Genomic DNA, 16,055 nt, shown 5'->3' with positions numbered 1-16,055 from the left:
CCTTGGTGCTACAATACTGGGCTTCCACAGAAGCACAGCAATGAGATACAACAGTGGAGAATCCTAGAAAGACAAACCACTGTAGCTGTGTTTTGGTCATAGGCATGCTTTCTTCTGGACTACAGAAGTTAACATGAAAGTTTAACAGGTTTAGTGGGATCACAACCCCCTTAGTAACCTGTAAACTAAGTGACAAAAAATGGGCACAGTTTTGCCAGTTACCTGCAACTTAGAGGTAACATTCTTATCCATCAGCAGAGGAAAAGTAATTATTTTTCTTTAAATATAAAATCTTTAAGAAGTCCTGGAGAGGCACTGCAGTTTGCTGGGTTACACTTGTCACCACACACTCACAGGGGAAGTTAGGAGCACAGGCCTTCGGGGGACACACTACAAGCGTGTATTCACACAGTTGCTGTTGCTCAAAACACTGCTTGACAGAGTCAAGAACACTTGCTGTGCAACAGCTTAATTAGAGTTTGATCAGCTTTGTTAGCATAGCAGAAGGAGCAACCAGTAAGAAAGAAGCAAGTTTCCAGATTTTGGATTATGGGGCAAGTCTGGAGGACAACTTACTTGCAAGTCAGAATGCGCACTACTTCATTTGGCTTGTACAGCTCGATGCACACAACACAAGTATCTCCGTCAGGACCAGTTTCCTAAAGTGGTGAAATGAATTTCATCTTAACAGACATCCAAGGCTTCTTTTCAATTACCATCAGGTTTAATGCAAAGGGGTCTAGCTAAAGCAGCTCCCATGTAATGTTATATAAACAGATTGTGAGGATTACTCAGTGTAACGGTTTAAATCAGAACAAAACGGGTCAAACCAAACAAACCAGCAGGTTAACCTGGCTATGTTCCCAACACAGAAGTGAGGGAAAAGTAACACACAAAAAAATTCTGGATCGAGACACCAAAACAGTGAGATTAGAATAAAGTTTACTGAGCAAAGTCAGAAAAACCATAGTACAAAAATGCATAATTACCTTAGCCTGGTTGCAGAAAAAAAAGCACAGCACAAAGCAGAAGCAAGCAGAAGCAAGCGAGCCAAAAGCCCAAGCCAGAAAACTACTCCCCTGTCCCTCCACCATTCCAGCACCCAAGAACCCAGAAGCAGCAAGCAGAACAGCAAGCTTCCCATGTTGCCATCTGAACGTTAAGCCCCATAATACTTTGCTCCAGCCAGTACTTTAATTTTTGAAGCTGGCATGACTGCAGCATGGTATGAAAAACTGCCGATTCAACTCAATCCATGACACTCAGTCAAGACGACAGCAGCACTGAATGTCTAATCCCATAGTTTAGAAATCCAACTGCAAATCATCATTTGATTATTTGAGGCATTGCTATAGAGGTTTAGAAAATGCTACCTTGAGTTTCAGTTACTGAAGAACAGCCAAGGAAGCTGTTTAAACACCTATGCCAACAAATTAGGACCTCTCATTTTAGCAGAACTGCAAGCAAGCAGTCTAAACAAACAAACAAAAAAAAAGTATCTGATTTATATGAAAGTGCACATTGGAAAGCACCTGATTTGCAAGAGAAACCATCTCAGGCTCAGAGAAACTTCTGTCTCCTGTACTAAGAACCACACTCTGGGTGTGCCATAATGCTCGGGATCAGCCATACCTTGTCCCCTTGCTTCAGGGTACGCAGCTGTAACTGTTCAATGGCCTTCTTAGCCCTGGCCTTCAGCTGTCGCTGTAACAGAAAGCAGCCCTGGTTAAGCACAGTCATCTTTCCTCTTAAGTGAGGGTTATTAATACTTACCAAGGTGCCTACTGCAAACTGGAACCAGTTTTATAACCCAGATGCTATCAAAACAAGCCTGGTAAGCATGACCATGCTATTTAGGGACAACATGAAACAAGAGTTTCAGCACATACTGATGTGGTTATCGACTCTGGATGACAAAGCATTTGGATGTGCTTTGTTTTTACCTTTTCAACAGAGCACAGGACTATCAAGGGTTTCTTTGAGAAGATGCAAGATGATACCTGGCCAAAACAAACAGAAACCTTCAAACTGACTTGGTACAGAGGACTGAACATTGAGTTCAACAATCAATAATATTAACTACTCACTTTATGACAATTTCCTGGCACAAACTCACATCCTGGTGAAAGTCTTTACAAATCAGTTCAGGTACCACCAACACACCCTGAACTAGCCTCTGCCATGACTGCTTTACAGAACACACAGACAGCTCAGGAGCCTTCTAGCACCAACTGCTCCTGTCAGGTGGAAGAATGCAGTTTTATTTCTATGTTGGTTCAAAGTAACATGCATGAAGGGAAATAAGGAAAAAAACCCTAAAACTGGGCTCAGAGCTATTTCTTCCTCTCACTTTGACACAAGGTGTGAAACAAATCAGCGACTAGCCCGAGGTGGATTACAGGGCAGCTTAAATGAGAGCAGGAGGAAGCACTCCCCATTCTCCTTCATGCAGTCATTTACTTGCTGTTGTCAGGGTAGGACAGAGATGAGCAGACAGCAGAAGCCCAGCGTGCCTGGCAACTGTTGCTGTCCAGCTGTCACTGCAAAACATTTCATTAGCAGGAGAGCCAACATCTCTGTTTAAAGGTCACAGCTTGGTGCTGTTTTACCAACACAAAGAATATGTCTGTCCTCTCCCACCCACAGCACTTAACCGCCCAGTGCAGCTGCTCTGTGCAGGAACCCCACACTGTTCGCTTTCCAGCATTGCTTCCCCTTATGCATTTTATTTCAGTTAAAAGAATCTTCTCTGATGAAGGTGCAGTGCTGGTGGCAGGAGAACAGCAGGGGGAAGGGCTGCTGCTGACAGCTAACAAACTCAGTGAGTTTGTTGTACACTATTTCAAGTCTATATAAGCTTCCCTGTGCTGAAACAGTTAATGGCAAACAAATTGATTTATATGGTCCACTGGGACCCTGTCAAACGGGTTTGGTGCAAAATGACCTATTTGTGTATCAGTGTTGCTTTGGGATCTCATCAGTATGCACATTTAGGAGCTCAATAGTTGATAGCTCTTAACAACTACCAAGGAAGACACACACACAACCCAAAAGTGAAAAACACAAACAAGTTTTCAGGTCTTTAAAAATGAGAGCTAGTCAGATTTGAGGGCTATGAAGGTCTTCTGCTGAAGACATCAAAACATTTCTGTATTTCACTTCAGGTTAATTTTATAATGATGTTTCCTTTGTTAATGTTTCGGTGAAGCCATAGAGAAGCAGCCACATACTCAAACACAGAGGCTCCCAAAAGTTTCATCAGCAAACACGGTAACATCCACAGAGCGGGAATGCAGCAATATTCGTACTTCTCACATGCAGCCAGAATTGTCTGTCACCACTACTTGCTATTAATTGAAAATTAAACTTTCTAGGAATGTACTCCCCCATGCAGTGTCTAATCTACACATCTAATGTCAGACCAAGCATATTAGACAGGACTCAACTGGCTGTATTGTTAATCATTTACTGGAACAATACGATATTAAGGCACAAGTTTAATTGCTCTTCATGAAACGCACCACTGGCAAAGTCACCTTTAACACTGATTTTGATAAGTACAGCAGAACACCCTTCTGGGGAGAGAGAGAGGTTACAAGCAGCAGCTTTTTATTGGATACTCTACCAATAGATCTAGGATGTTCAAGCCTGAAACGTCAATGCCTTTTGTGAAGACACGTGTTTCAAGCAAACAGTAAATGTTGACGACATTAAAAGCCTAAAAGTCCCATCTCAGCAACTCTAGAAAAAACAGCTGACTAAGTTGAGGCTGGGGAAAAAAGGAATCAAGATGTTACAAAACAGGTGAAATCCCATCTCCCATCCAGGCTCTGGTGGTGGAAGTTGAAGTAGAGAGGTACCCAACTGAAAAAAAATAAGTTTGCTGTTAAGTCCTTGGTCATTCCTAGTCAAACACTCATTTTATCTCCAACCCTTTCTGCATGCAGGTGCCTTCCTGGTGTCCTGCAAGCATGGTCATGACAGTGCATGCCAGCAAGCTCTAAGGAGGTCAGGAACCCCTACTTTTCTCCTATAAGCGCAGGAAGATCTTCCCCATATGTAGCTACTGCCATGAAGAGAGTTTGGACTTGTGGGAAGTTGAGCAACTTAACCTCCTCCAAAGCCATTAATTAGGTAATTTCTCAGATGCAATATCTAATCTTTATGAAATCATGGAAGTGAAGACTTGAGCTTAAATTAGAAACCAAGCCACAGATAACATCATTGGCCATTTTGCATTATTAAGAGAAGTTAATATATTGCGGAATTGAATTTGCCAATACTTTAGAGATGAAAGGCAACAAACAATACTTATCTTGTTTTTCTGGTGTCTTGCTCACAGACCTCATGATGCAGCAAGAGATCACAGAGGTGGGGACTTGGAATTTCAAGCCCAGAAGAAAATAGGCATTCAGGTAAAAACTAGCAGGTTGTAAACAGTTTAGCTAGCTGATTCACAACAACAACAAGGCTACTCTACTTTAACTCAGTTAAAACAGGTGTGATACTAAGTTTATGTTTTTGCTTGGACTACAGGACAATACAACTAGCTCTTCTCTATAGTCATTCAACTTTTTACAGGTTTACAGTACTGACTTGTATTCAATTCCTGCTCAAGCTGACTAAGACAGCTGATGGCTTCAAGAAAAGTCTGCAGAGAATGACATGCTTAAAACCTGGGGTATATGTGATCAAGCTGTCCAGAAAACATGCTTTTGTCAAAAGAAGCAAGTAGGCATAGCAAAAAGTACAGGAACTATTGGCTGCCCAGAGAGGTTGTGGAGTCTCCTTCTCTGGAGACATTCAAAACCCACCTGGACATGTTTGTGTGACCTACTCTAGGTGATCCTGCTCTGGCAGGGAGGCTGGACTAGATGACCTTTCAAGGTCCCTTTCAACCACTAACATTCTGTGAGACAGCCAAGTTTAAAAGGTACTGAACAGCCTGTCTATAAAGCAAGAGGTTACTTCAGAAAGCACTTAAGTCTGAAGATTTTTCCCCAGCCAAAAGAAAAGGAAAAACATACTGCCATAGTCGGGAACCATCCAATTCAAGCAGGGGTTGCTACCAGTCCCATGCATGAATGAAACTATCCAGCCAGGCTCCTGCTTTCAAGAAGCCTTTGCAAAAGGGACAAAGCATCTACAAAACAGTCTTCCCTCTTTCTGTTCTACCCCTTAGTAAACAAGTGGGAGTCAAGCTCCCTCATCCTTTTCATTCCAGGGCAAGAGCAATCCTGGAGCTGCCGCCTGGTCAGCAAGAACAAGCCTGAACATAAAAGAGGAAAGCTGCAGGGATTATTACCATGTATCACGATTAGCTCATCATATCACTCTGCAGAGCAATTCAAGTGTTTATTTTGGTTCAGCTGTTAGACTGACACTTCAAAAGACTCCTCATACAATAGCAATAGGATCCCACAGGGAAGGTTAAAAAAAGAAATTGCAGGTAATACTTTGAAAAATAGTAACACAGGGTAAAGGGAGTCATTCAGCACAGGAGTTCCCTTCTGAAAGGGGGAATGTTTGTAGTACTTCACTACCAACATTTGAGTGTTTCCTAAAGACACCTCCTGTAAGAATGCATAACCCTTCTGTATCTGTGCAATAAAGGAGATAAAACACACTCTGTCAAGATAGACTTCTGCACTCCACCCAGATAAGAGACTGAAGTCCGGGCAATTGGATTTTCCAAAGGGCTGAACAATGACAGGAAAGTTCCCATATAGCATGCAAGCTGGTAAGTTGTATGACTAATATTCATTATTTTATGGAGCCAAAGCAGTTAAGTCTCAAACTTCATATGTACCCTGAGAATCCAGTCAGCTAACAGGGAACACTGCAGCGTTATCTTTTAGTCGTTCACCTTAATGGACGAGAACTTTGTCATTCTTCGCTTATCTAATCATTGCATGGTCAGCTTTCAGAAGCCATGGTACAAAAAAACAATTGAAAACAATTCTGGATTGTCTTGAGTTTCACTTTTACAAAATAGTACATTTTTACCCCCTGACTACAGAGCAGCTTTCTTCTATTCTTAAACTTCATAAAGCACGTTTACAGGGCTCCTTAAGTTCACCTGAAGTCATGTGGAACTGGCATGTCATTTATCAATGTTCTTTCTCAATCTGCAATAAACATCTTGTGCACACAGAGCCCGAAATAGAAATAATTTGTGAAGGTACTAGCCAAGCAGACTGGATTTTCCCAGTACTGTCTACCACAGGAGGCATTAATAACATTTGTAGCTTGTTAAAGGCCTGGTAGCTCAGAATAGAGCTGGACTTCCACAATTGCTCTGTTAAATACCTTCAGCACCAGAACAAGAGGACACAGTCTCAGGCTGTGCCAGGGGAAGTTCAGGCTGGAGGTCAGGAGGAAGTTTTACACAGAGAGAGCGATTGCCCATTGGAATGGACTGCCCGGGGAGGTGGTGGAGTCACCATCACTGGAGGTGTTCAGGAGGAGACTTGACAGGGTGCTTGGTTACATGGGTTAGTTGATTAGGTGGTGTTGGGTGATAGGTTGGACACGATGATCTTGAAGGTCTCTTCCAACCTGGTTTATTCTATTCTAATAGAAGAAAAATTTTCATATGGTTTGATAAACTCTGTATTCTGCACACCACCCTTTGGACACTGAGTTTTTCCTGCCCAGGGTGGATGGCAGGTAATGAAAAAGACAATTCATCAGCAGGAAGCTGGGCACCTCTGTCCAAGATGATAGATGCAAGATGACAGCATCAAATTACAGAGCTTCATGTTCTCTCTCATGAAAGGTACTACACAAATATCTCCATATGACATCCAGGAGCAACAATGGTGCATCTCACAGGCAGATGACAACTTCCAATGCTGCTCTTCCATCTCTTATTGTACCCTTATTCCATCCTCACACCACTTCCAGGTGTGGTGCAGCCCCAAAACATCCAAATACGCTAAAACTTAAGGGAGGCCTAATCCAGAAGTTGAGGCAGACACAGCTTACACATGACACAAATACAGTTCAGGTCACAGTTAGATCTCTAGACCTAGTAAGGATATAGGCAGCTGACTATCATCCACAAGACTACACTTGGACAACAGGATTTCAGAACACAAACTTGAGTGAGTTAGGTTCTGTGGTTACTAAAAGAAACCCAGCATTCAACTCCAGGAATACTGCTGTCATTCACCTGAGCTAGTATCTCAGCCTGCCAAGAGCAACCCCAGTTCTGCATTTTAACACTTCAAAGAAGCCAGTTTTAAAAAGTTAGAGGGCAGAAACTGGCCTGAAATTCAATATTTGGGTCCAGCTTCTAGCTTCATCAGCTTATTTCAGAAAGATCTTGCTCAAAGGCTCTGAAGCTTGGTAGGGCTGGTCTTACTGCAATGGCAGAGAAGCCCGTCACTTCAACTATTTAACCACAGATCCAGAGACAATTCACACATTCTGAACCCAGCCAGAGTTAGATCTTTGTGCTATTGCTGTCTGTAGGAAAGGACTCACTAACAACTATTCTTTCAGAGTTCAGGCAGCTCCTGCAAAAGGCACTGCAAATACCAAGGGCTCCAAGGGCAAGGCTGAAGAAGAGCTTGCATCTGTGCCACTCAGATTCTGTTCCTGTTGAGCCCATTACCTTTGACAGATGTCATGCTGGGACTTTATTCTCACTTTTAAGGCTTTTGCTTAAGCCCCAAAGTAGCAGGTATAAGGCAGACTGAAAACAAAGCTGTAAGCATTAGTCCTATCAACTGATAAGATTATTGCACAGAAGCGAGTTACTTGGAAACTTAACTCATTAGCAACTCTCTGCCTGGGGTTTTAAAAGAGCACAATTTAGAGGTGCTCTTCTTTCAACTCCTAATTGAGGCTGTCACTGCAATTCTCAAGAAGCTTTCAGTCAGAAAGCAGCTTTCAACAAGCAGCAGCCTCCCAATTTGTGGTCTACAGAAAGTCAGCCGAAATCATGCACCATTTTGCAGACACGTTTGCAGTCTCACATTACAGTTAGCACATAGGCAGAGCTATGTGGGAGGTGTGAGGGTCAGCTAAAAGCAGTTTACCTCTCACACCGCCTCCTATACATCAGCACTATGGCTGCACTGCAGTTCAGGGAGTAGAATTTGTAGGAGACAAGTTAGCTAAATCTGTCAGTTGCTTTCTCCAGACAGTTTACTTCTTGCTGTTTCTTTGAAAAGTTTTAAGCTGTTTATATCTCTTAGCATTTTAAAGATCACTCTCTCCTTCCTGTGGAATGAGCAAATTTAGTGATTTTGGTGCTTAGCCAGTATCTTGCCCTCAAGATCCACAGCACAGTGTCTGAGGGGTGTAAAAGACTCATGGCACACACACTCACCTGATTCTTGGACTGGGCTCTTGCAATCCTGAGTCTCCGAGCAGAATAAAATATAAAGTAGCCCATGGTTGCTGCTGTGACAATGAAAAATGACACTGAGATGAAGAAAATGGAATACTGATTCATCCAAGGACCTTGCCTTTTCCCCACTTCAATAACCATGGTGACTTTCATGCCACTGTTAATCCGGTGCAAGATCTCCATGCCTTTCAGGTTGCCAATCATAATCGCAACGATGCTTTCAGCACCTGCAAAGGAGAAGGGAAATCCATGCTCAGTTCTTAGGTATGACATCAAAGTCAATGTTTTGGATGTTCCAGTTCAAGCACTAAAGATCAGACTGGAAAATTCCTAACTAGCATTTATAGACTCAGCAAGAGCTGATGGAATAAGCGCCATCTCCATGTGCTTGTTCAGCTGAAACATATGTCAGGTTACCCATGAGCTGCGTAAGTGAAGCATATTTAGAATTCATTTCTCTCCACAGCACCCCTCACTCCCATTTATGGCATACATTGTCATTACTTTAGACTCAACACTTTTAATATGCCTTTGAAGTACATGAAGTTAAAAATAGATCCTATACTGAGAAGGGTCACAGGGGATTGCTCAGGGAAGCCAGGTGCACAGCTGGTGGCTTGGGGACCCTACCCTCTCCATTGCTACTTCTTAATATTTCTTCTCTAACTTTGACAGTATTGTTGAGTACCTCTCTAGACAATCTCAATAAAACAGAAGCTCTTAAGAGAATTAAAAAAAAAGGGGGGGACAGACAGACAAGTGTATTCTTAGTGGCCTCTCTAAGATAAATACAAAAGAAGTGGATTTGAAGACTAGCCAGTCAGGAGTCTCGCTGCATTAAACCATTATCTGCGTGACATTCGTAACAGATGTTGCATGGTGAAGGGATAAAATCTGTCACAGAAGTGCTACTCCTAGCTAACCTCCCAGCCAAACACTTTTTAATGAAGGGACCAATTAACAACTACAACTGGTGTTAAACCACAAAGGCTTTAACTTGAAAAAGCATTTATCAGTTTTCCAGCTTGTTCATGTAATGCCTTTGATCCAACATGGATAATCATGATGTCTAGCAACTCTCCCTGGTGTCACTGAACTCATCTTTTATTCAGAAAGCTCCATGTAATAAGAAGCACATTGCATAGCAGGGAAAAAACCATTAAAAATCAGCCAGACAACAACTGCTGTCCTTTAAGATTAACCAGGGCTTATAGCACAGTCAAAGAGAGCTGGAGTCAGGTGTTAGGAGCAACTAAAGAATTAAGCATAGGTCAAGCCAGAAGCTGAGAGTTACTTCTATAAGAATGGAAGAAAGCATGAAAGAACAGGCTGTGACAACAAGAAAATAAGAAGTGTGCCAAAAAAAGCTTGTTCTGCCTCAGTCCCTTTCACTCCTGTGTGTCTCACTGGTTAAATATAGCTTGTGGTTCTGCTCAATACAGGATGTAGTGTGAGGATTCCTGTTAGTGAAATGTCACCACCAGCCTGCAAAACCATCAGTTGTGAGCAAGTTTAACCCTGAAAGAAAAAGAATCTTCCATTTAAGTATTGGGCTAATCAGTTCACTATGATGTGAACTGTCATTAGATGACAGGTTTAAGTCTTGACATTTCTTCCCCTAGAGATTTTTCTTGCTATCAGCATCCATCTTCAATATTTTGTAATGCAGTCTCTTAAGGACCAACAGTTAATTTCTAAAGGCAATTACCAGGTGAGCTAACCTGGCATCTTATGAAGCTAATCAAAAGCCTTGTGAAACCAGCAGTTCTAAGGAGTCCAGAAACTGCACCCAATTTCTGGCCATCAGTAGGACAAGAGTTCACTCAGTTCCAAAGCTCCTTTTGGGCAGGGACTACACAATGCCTTGACACTATCACACAGGGCCTGTCATGAGGGCATCACCCTTACCTGGCAGAAACCAAGGCCTCCTTTGCCTGCCAAGAGGAGATTCAATGATGTGCTATTATCCTCAAGCTAAGACAGAAGCACAAAATCCACATTTTAGACTACTGCTGTGCTTCTAGAATAAAATCAGCAAAGATCATCCCCACCCAGTGCTTCCTGAGCTGCTTTAAAGGGTCCCATGATGACAGGTAGTGAAACGTGTTACTGTGGCCTGGACACCACCAACCGAGACAGGGGATCCTGCCAATGCTTGGGCATCTTAATGGAAACAACTTATTTGGGAGGGCATCTGCAGAGGTGTCTCAAGCATAGGAACTACCCTGAACTGTCAGCTTGCTCCCCTCCCAGATGCCAGCAAAAGCAATAGAAAAGTCAATTAGTTGTGCATGGAAAAAGCCTCACACAAACCCAAGTCCCTCACATGGCTGTCACCTTTTGCAATTCAGGTAAAGCTTTCTGCAACACTTTTCAAGGGACACTGGAAGGTGAGATCGAGCTGCTGCCTGCTTAGCTAATAAAGGGTGCATTGCTAAACAGAAGCAAGACCTGTTTAGTTAAACATTTCCCAGCCTCTCTCCTTTCCCATCTCCTATGAAATTGGAAAGTTACTCTTTAGACAAATCGGTCTCTGCACATGTGGAGTTTTGCAGAAGGTAGTCCCAAAATCCTAAGACAACACTGCTGGTCAAAACCTGAAGGATGCCACTTGGCAGACACAGATGGCACAGATGAAGCACGAGAACTCAAATGGTTTGCTGAGACATAGGCACATAAGGAGAGTGTAACTGGGATCCAAGGCTTACCTTCCTGTACCAGGTTTAATGAGACATGGAATGGAGTTGCATCTATTTATACCAATACAAATACTTATATTCAACTCTGCTCTGCAGAGATTTCACTTGTTCTCCCATTACACTTCTGACCCTGGTAAATATGAAGCACAGATTTGGCAATTCAGCAGAGAAATGCAACATGCAAGAGGTGCACAGAACTGGGAGCATTAACTTTGGCACAGTAAGCAATCGCTTTTTCATGTTCATGAAAGAGATTACTGTAATCCAGTGCTACTCTCATGCATGCTACAGGTAAATTTAGTCTGAACCAAGCAAATTTTAAGTCCTGGGAAACAATCACCCCACAATATTTAGCAGGCTGTAAATGTAACCTAGTTAATGCCTTAATAGCAGTCATTTTTAGTCTGTTAATGCATTAAAGCACATCAAGGCAAAGCTTAGGTCTTGGGGCAAACCAAATCACCTGCTTCAAAACAACATATGGCAAAGCATTGCTTGCCCTATTCAGATTAGGTATACACAACTTACAAGATACCCAGAACTGTAGCTCTTTGGCCACTGCACTTGACTAAGTCCCAGACAAGTAGGTCCCTGTGTGCCATTGCTAAGTGTGGTGTGACTCATGGCATACCTCAAAGCAGCAACTGCATTAAAGATCTATGCTAGAGTAGTGTTGATGCCTCCACATCTCTGCATTTTGCTCAGCTATCACCATAAGCTCTCTCCCCACAGAAGCAACTCAGAAGATCTGTCACAGTGTGCTCAGGGTCAACTAAACTGCAAAGTAATTCCCACATGAGATGGGAGTTTCAGATTTGGCTTTGTTTTTCATTGTTTTCTTGGTTGGGTGGGGTTTTTTTGTTTGGTTGGTTTGTTGTTTGTTTTTTCCCCATCTTTCCTCTGTGCAAGTGAAGAGATGAGAAGCCACAGCAGCTTAGAGTAACTACCTTCTTCCCAGGCGTATTACAAGTACAGCTTCTACAAACACTATGCACAAGTTTCTCTGGGTGTTAGTGACATTCCACCACCCCACCCCCCCTTTTTTTAAATGAAGAGGGAACTGGGTTTCCATAAATATTTGTCATTAATATGCAGTAATGAGCATTGCTCTCTCACTTCTCTGTTGGGACCTGTTGAAGTTGTCTACCCTTTCACATAGTTACACTAAAATTTCCAGGTGGCCTGGAGTTCAAAGTGTCAAGGAGATTCAGAGATTAAAGAATGCACCAGGTTTTGCAGTAATTGGAGTCTACATGACTCTGTTCCCCCCCTCCCCCCCAAAAAAAACCCTCACTATTGTTAGAGCTTTTCCAACATAACTTCAGAAGGGAGCTGCACCAGCACACCAGGTGGAAGTGCAAGGCTTAAAAGCCCAGACACCAGAGCCACAGCATACAGGCTTACAGGACGTGGACGTGGCACTTGGTGCCATGGTCTAGTCATGGGGTCTGCGGTGTCAGGTTGGACTCGATGATCCTCGGGGTCCTTTCCAACCTAAGTGATACTGTGATACTGTGAAAGTGCTGACCACAAGAGACTCTGCAATGGTGACGCTGAGCTTGCTCATGGTTTTGACCTGTGGTCTGCTGTGCTGCTGGGGAAGCATGAGGAAGGCCCCCATAAGCTCTACAAAAGCACAGCTGCTAGCTATGCATGTAAATGTTACAGGCAGATTTCCTTGCCTGGAATGAAAGTCAAATGCTACCTTAACCATAACTAAAGTTTATCCTTAGTGTGCTGCATCTCCAGCCTTGCAGTTGAGCCATATGAGTGCATGCAAACAAGAACAGGGCAGTGCCTATGTTTCACCCATTGCTGCTTTCACAGCAACCATCCCTTCCCAGCCAGTTTTGGTAAGCAAGCCTCCCCAAGAGGAGCAGGGTGTTGCTGTAGCAGTGTGTTTGCCATGGTAAAACCCTGCCTCCTGAACGCTCCTGTGCAGGTTCCTACAAGTTGAAACCACTCGCAGCAGGCAGCTCAAGAGGAAAAAAGCAGGGCTTTGTGCATGCTGCTCCTTCAACCAGTTTCAAGTCAAACTTTGCTCATGCACTTCTTAACTTTTTCTTCCAGATATTAGAGAAAAAAAAGGAGGAAAAACAAAAAAGGAAGATTTTGTCCTTATGTTAACCTTAGTGGAATTGTGCATGGTGCATTTAACAAAACTGAAGCACAGCCTGGAAAGGGGAGTAAGAAGAGCACCTCCAGGAATTTAAAGCTCTGCTATGTGGGAAAAAAAAAGCCCTCTCAAGTTATGAAGGCCACATTTAAGCTTCCCAGCTAATGAACTGCCAAAGCCCAAGTTTTGCCTCAAAGAAACCTTTTTTAGCACTGGAACTTACTGCATCTTTATTGTAATACCCTCATTTCTTACTCACCACTGGAGTTTCATAACCAAGAAAACTGAACTGGCTCAGACTGATAACCATGCAGCAGCTGTACAACTGCACACTACTTTCTGGTGCAGCCCATTTTCAGGTCTAACATATTAGCACCTAACAGAAAACACCACATGCCTCCAAAACCTAAATAAAAAATTACAGTTATGAATCATGCCATCTGCACAGCTTCCCCTCCTCTACCTCAATATCCCACCTAACACCACAGGGAACATAATTCAGTCCAAGAGAAATATTTAACATTTTCTCTGTGCAATACTCTGAGGTGACATTGACAAATGTCATGTATGTGTTTCTGACTCTGTGAGGCCCTGGCAAAGCTTTCTGCAGTGAATAATTAACTTCCAGCTGTTTGACAGCTTTGCATGCCATGGAAGCCAACTCAACAGCTCCAGCTCCAAGCCATCTTCTCTAGCCTCACTTAAAATTATCCAGCATCTTAAGGGGGGGGCTACAAGAAAGCTGGTGAGGGACTTTTTAGGGTGTCCTAGTTATAGGACTAGGGTAAATGAAGCAAACCCAGAAATGAGTAGATTCAGGTTGGATGTTAGGAAGAAGTTCTTCACCCTGAGGGTGGTGAGACACTGGAACACGCTGCCCAGAGAGGTGATAGAAGCCCCATCCCTAGAGTTTTTAAGGCCAGGCTGGATGTGGCTCTGAGCAACCTGATCTTGTGTGAGGTGTCCCTGCCCGTAACAGGGGGGTTGGAACTAGATACCCCTTGAAGTCCCTTCCAACCCTAACGATTCTATGATTCTAAAACAGGTTTCTCAACTCATTCAGGCACTAGAACCATTTTGCATTGTTTAAACTTTCTTTTAAACCAACCAAATTCAGTTTCACAACAGAGTCTTTAATTTCAGTTTAAAGGTTTCGGTATAACTTGGGGGAAATTCTTTACATCTTTTTTCCTCTGCAAAAGCCAAACCCCTCTATCAACATTTAGCAAGAACAGGCTGTAAAACATCATGGTAGGACCCTTTCCTATTTGGGAGCAGACATAGCTACAACAGTTTTGTGAAAACATTTGACAAAAGCAACAGACTTAAGAAAGAAGGCATATAATGTAAGTAGGGAAGTAGGTGGTGAAACCGTGGCACAGGTTGCCCAGAGGGGTGGTAGAAGTCCCCAGTAGAAGGCCAGGTTGAACGGGGCTCTGAGCAACCTGATGTAGTTCTACATGTTCTCACTCACTTTAAGGGAGCTGGGCCAGATCACCTTCAAAGGTTCCCCTCCAGCCCAAACCATTCTATGATTCTCAGTTATTTCAGAACAAGGAAAAAGCTAGCACACCACACACGCTCCAACATTCTAGCTTCAGTACTTCTCTCCCCTTTCTCTAAGTCCAAAGTTTTGCATCATCTCTAAGCAGAGTGAAATTAAGTGCCCAGAGTTTTGCCACTATTATTTCATGTTGTCCAAAGAGCATCTTGTGCAACCAACCAACCAACGCATCTGCTGCGGCACAGCCACAGCTTCCTCTTCCCAGGAACCAGCAGAGCTCACCCTGTGGCTTGCCCAACACCTCACTTGGGTATAGCCATGCACAGCCTCGGTCTTAGTGGCATCAGCAAGCCATTTCAACAATATTTTTCCCTAATACCCAACCAACACTGAATTTTCCTTAGGACTCAGATGGGGTTTTAATACTGAAGAGAAACAGTCTCACAGAAGTCGCTGTAAGGGAAAGGAAAGGAAACAGTACAGTACATGAAAGTTAAACATTACCTTTCCATCTGCAGAAGTGGGTTTCTGACAGGCTAGCCATGGCAAGCTGATTAGAATTTGCTTAATATCACAGTGGCAAATCAAGTCCAGATAAATGAAGAATTTTTGTGTACATAAATATATGTTTGTTTTACAGAGCAATTGAACAGAAATCCATCAGACAACTGTTTGCCTCTGAATGCTCTACCAGACTGAGAAATGAGGGATGAAATTAATGGATTAGAGGCTGCAGGCATGCTGCTACAGCTGAGTAGATTCTGCCAGAAAACTATGACAGGACAAAGGATTTTGAAGAGCTTGCATGGTCTTGCAGAGGAGTCTTCAGAGAACAGAACACACAAACTGTTCAAACTACAGGAGCAAAAACCAATTGCACCTCCTTCCTATAGCTATAGAATGCCCCAGCTGACCACTATGTGAGACACATGCTCAGAAAGGGCAGAATGGAAGAAATTAGGTTTGCTTTTGATTGCTTCACATACAAAAAGAACAAACAAACAAATCAGACTTGAGAGTTGGAAATCCCAAGGAAAGGATAGGCTTTCCTTAATCACAGCAAGCTCGCTATCTGAAGACTGTTTAGGGAGATGAAATATAAATCCTGGCCTTGGTCAAGTGGTGGTGAGAACTTTGCTTTTATCTCTACAATATGGTGCTTTCAGGACAGAATTCCAGCACCAGGTGTTCCTTCAGCCTCAAAGCAGCTAGCAGTATTCCTCTGGCGTCCCTCCTACATCAGCAAAAAGGCAGTAGGAGATCAAGACATGTCCTGTATTTGAACATGAAAGGCACTGTCAGATGACTCTCCAACTATTTCCTACCAGATTAGCACACCTGGCTCTTCAGGCATGCAAGAAGAGTATTTGAAATACT

General features: G+C 43.0%; 1 protein-coding gene across 2 annotated transcripts in view; it reads right to left on the bottom strand.

The window, feature by feature from the left end:
- The window catches only part of RNF128 (ring finger protein 128), a 44,103-nt gene that overhangs the window by 7,077 nt on the left and 20,971 nt on the right, over window positions 1–16,055 (bottom strand). For both annotated transcript variants that reach the window (XM_068152173.1, XM_068152172.1), the window contains exons 2-4: window positions 8,339–8,586; window positions 1,633–1,704; window positions 577–659 (exon numbers count right to left, since the gene is read on the bottom strand). In XM_068152173.1, the coding sequence (XP_068008274.1) occupies window positions 577–659; window positions 1,633–1,704; window positions 8,339–8,586 (403 nt within the window). The remainder of the gene's footprint in view (window positions 1–576; window positions 660–1,632; window positions 1,705–8,338; window positions 8,587–16,055) is intronic.

The sequence above is a fragment of the Melanerpes formicivorus genome, unplaced genomic scaffold (genome assembly GCF_026170545.1).
Source record: "Melanerpes formicivorus ecotype bairdi unplaced genomic scaffold, bMelFor1.0.p_v2 SCAF_22, whole genome shotgun sequence".
Taxonomy (NCBI): Eukaryota; Metazoa; Chordata; class Aves; order Piciformes; family Picidae; genus Melanerpes; species Melanerpes formicivorus.
This window is presented reverse-complemented; position numbering and strand designations above follow the sequence as displayed.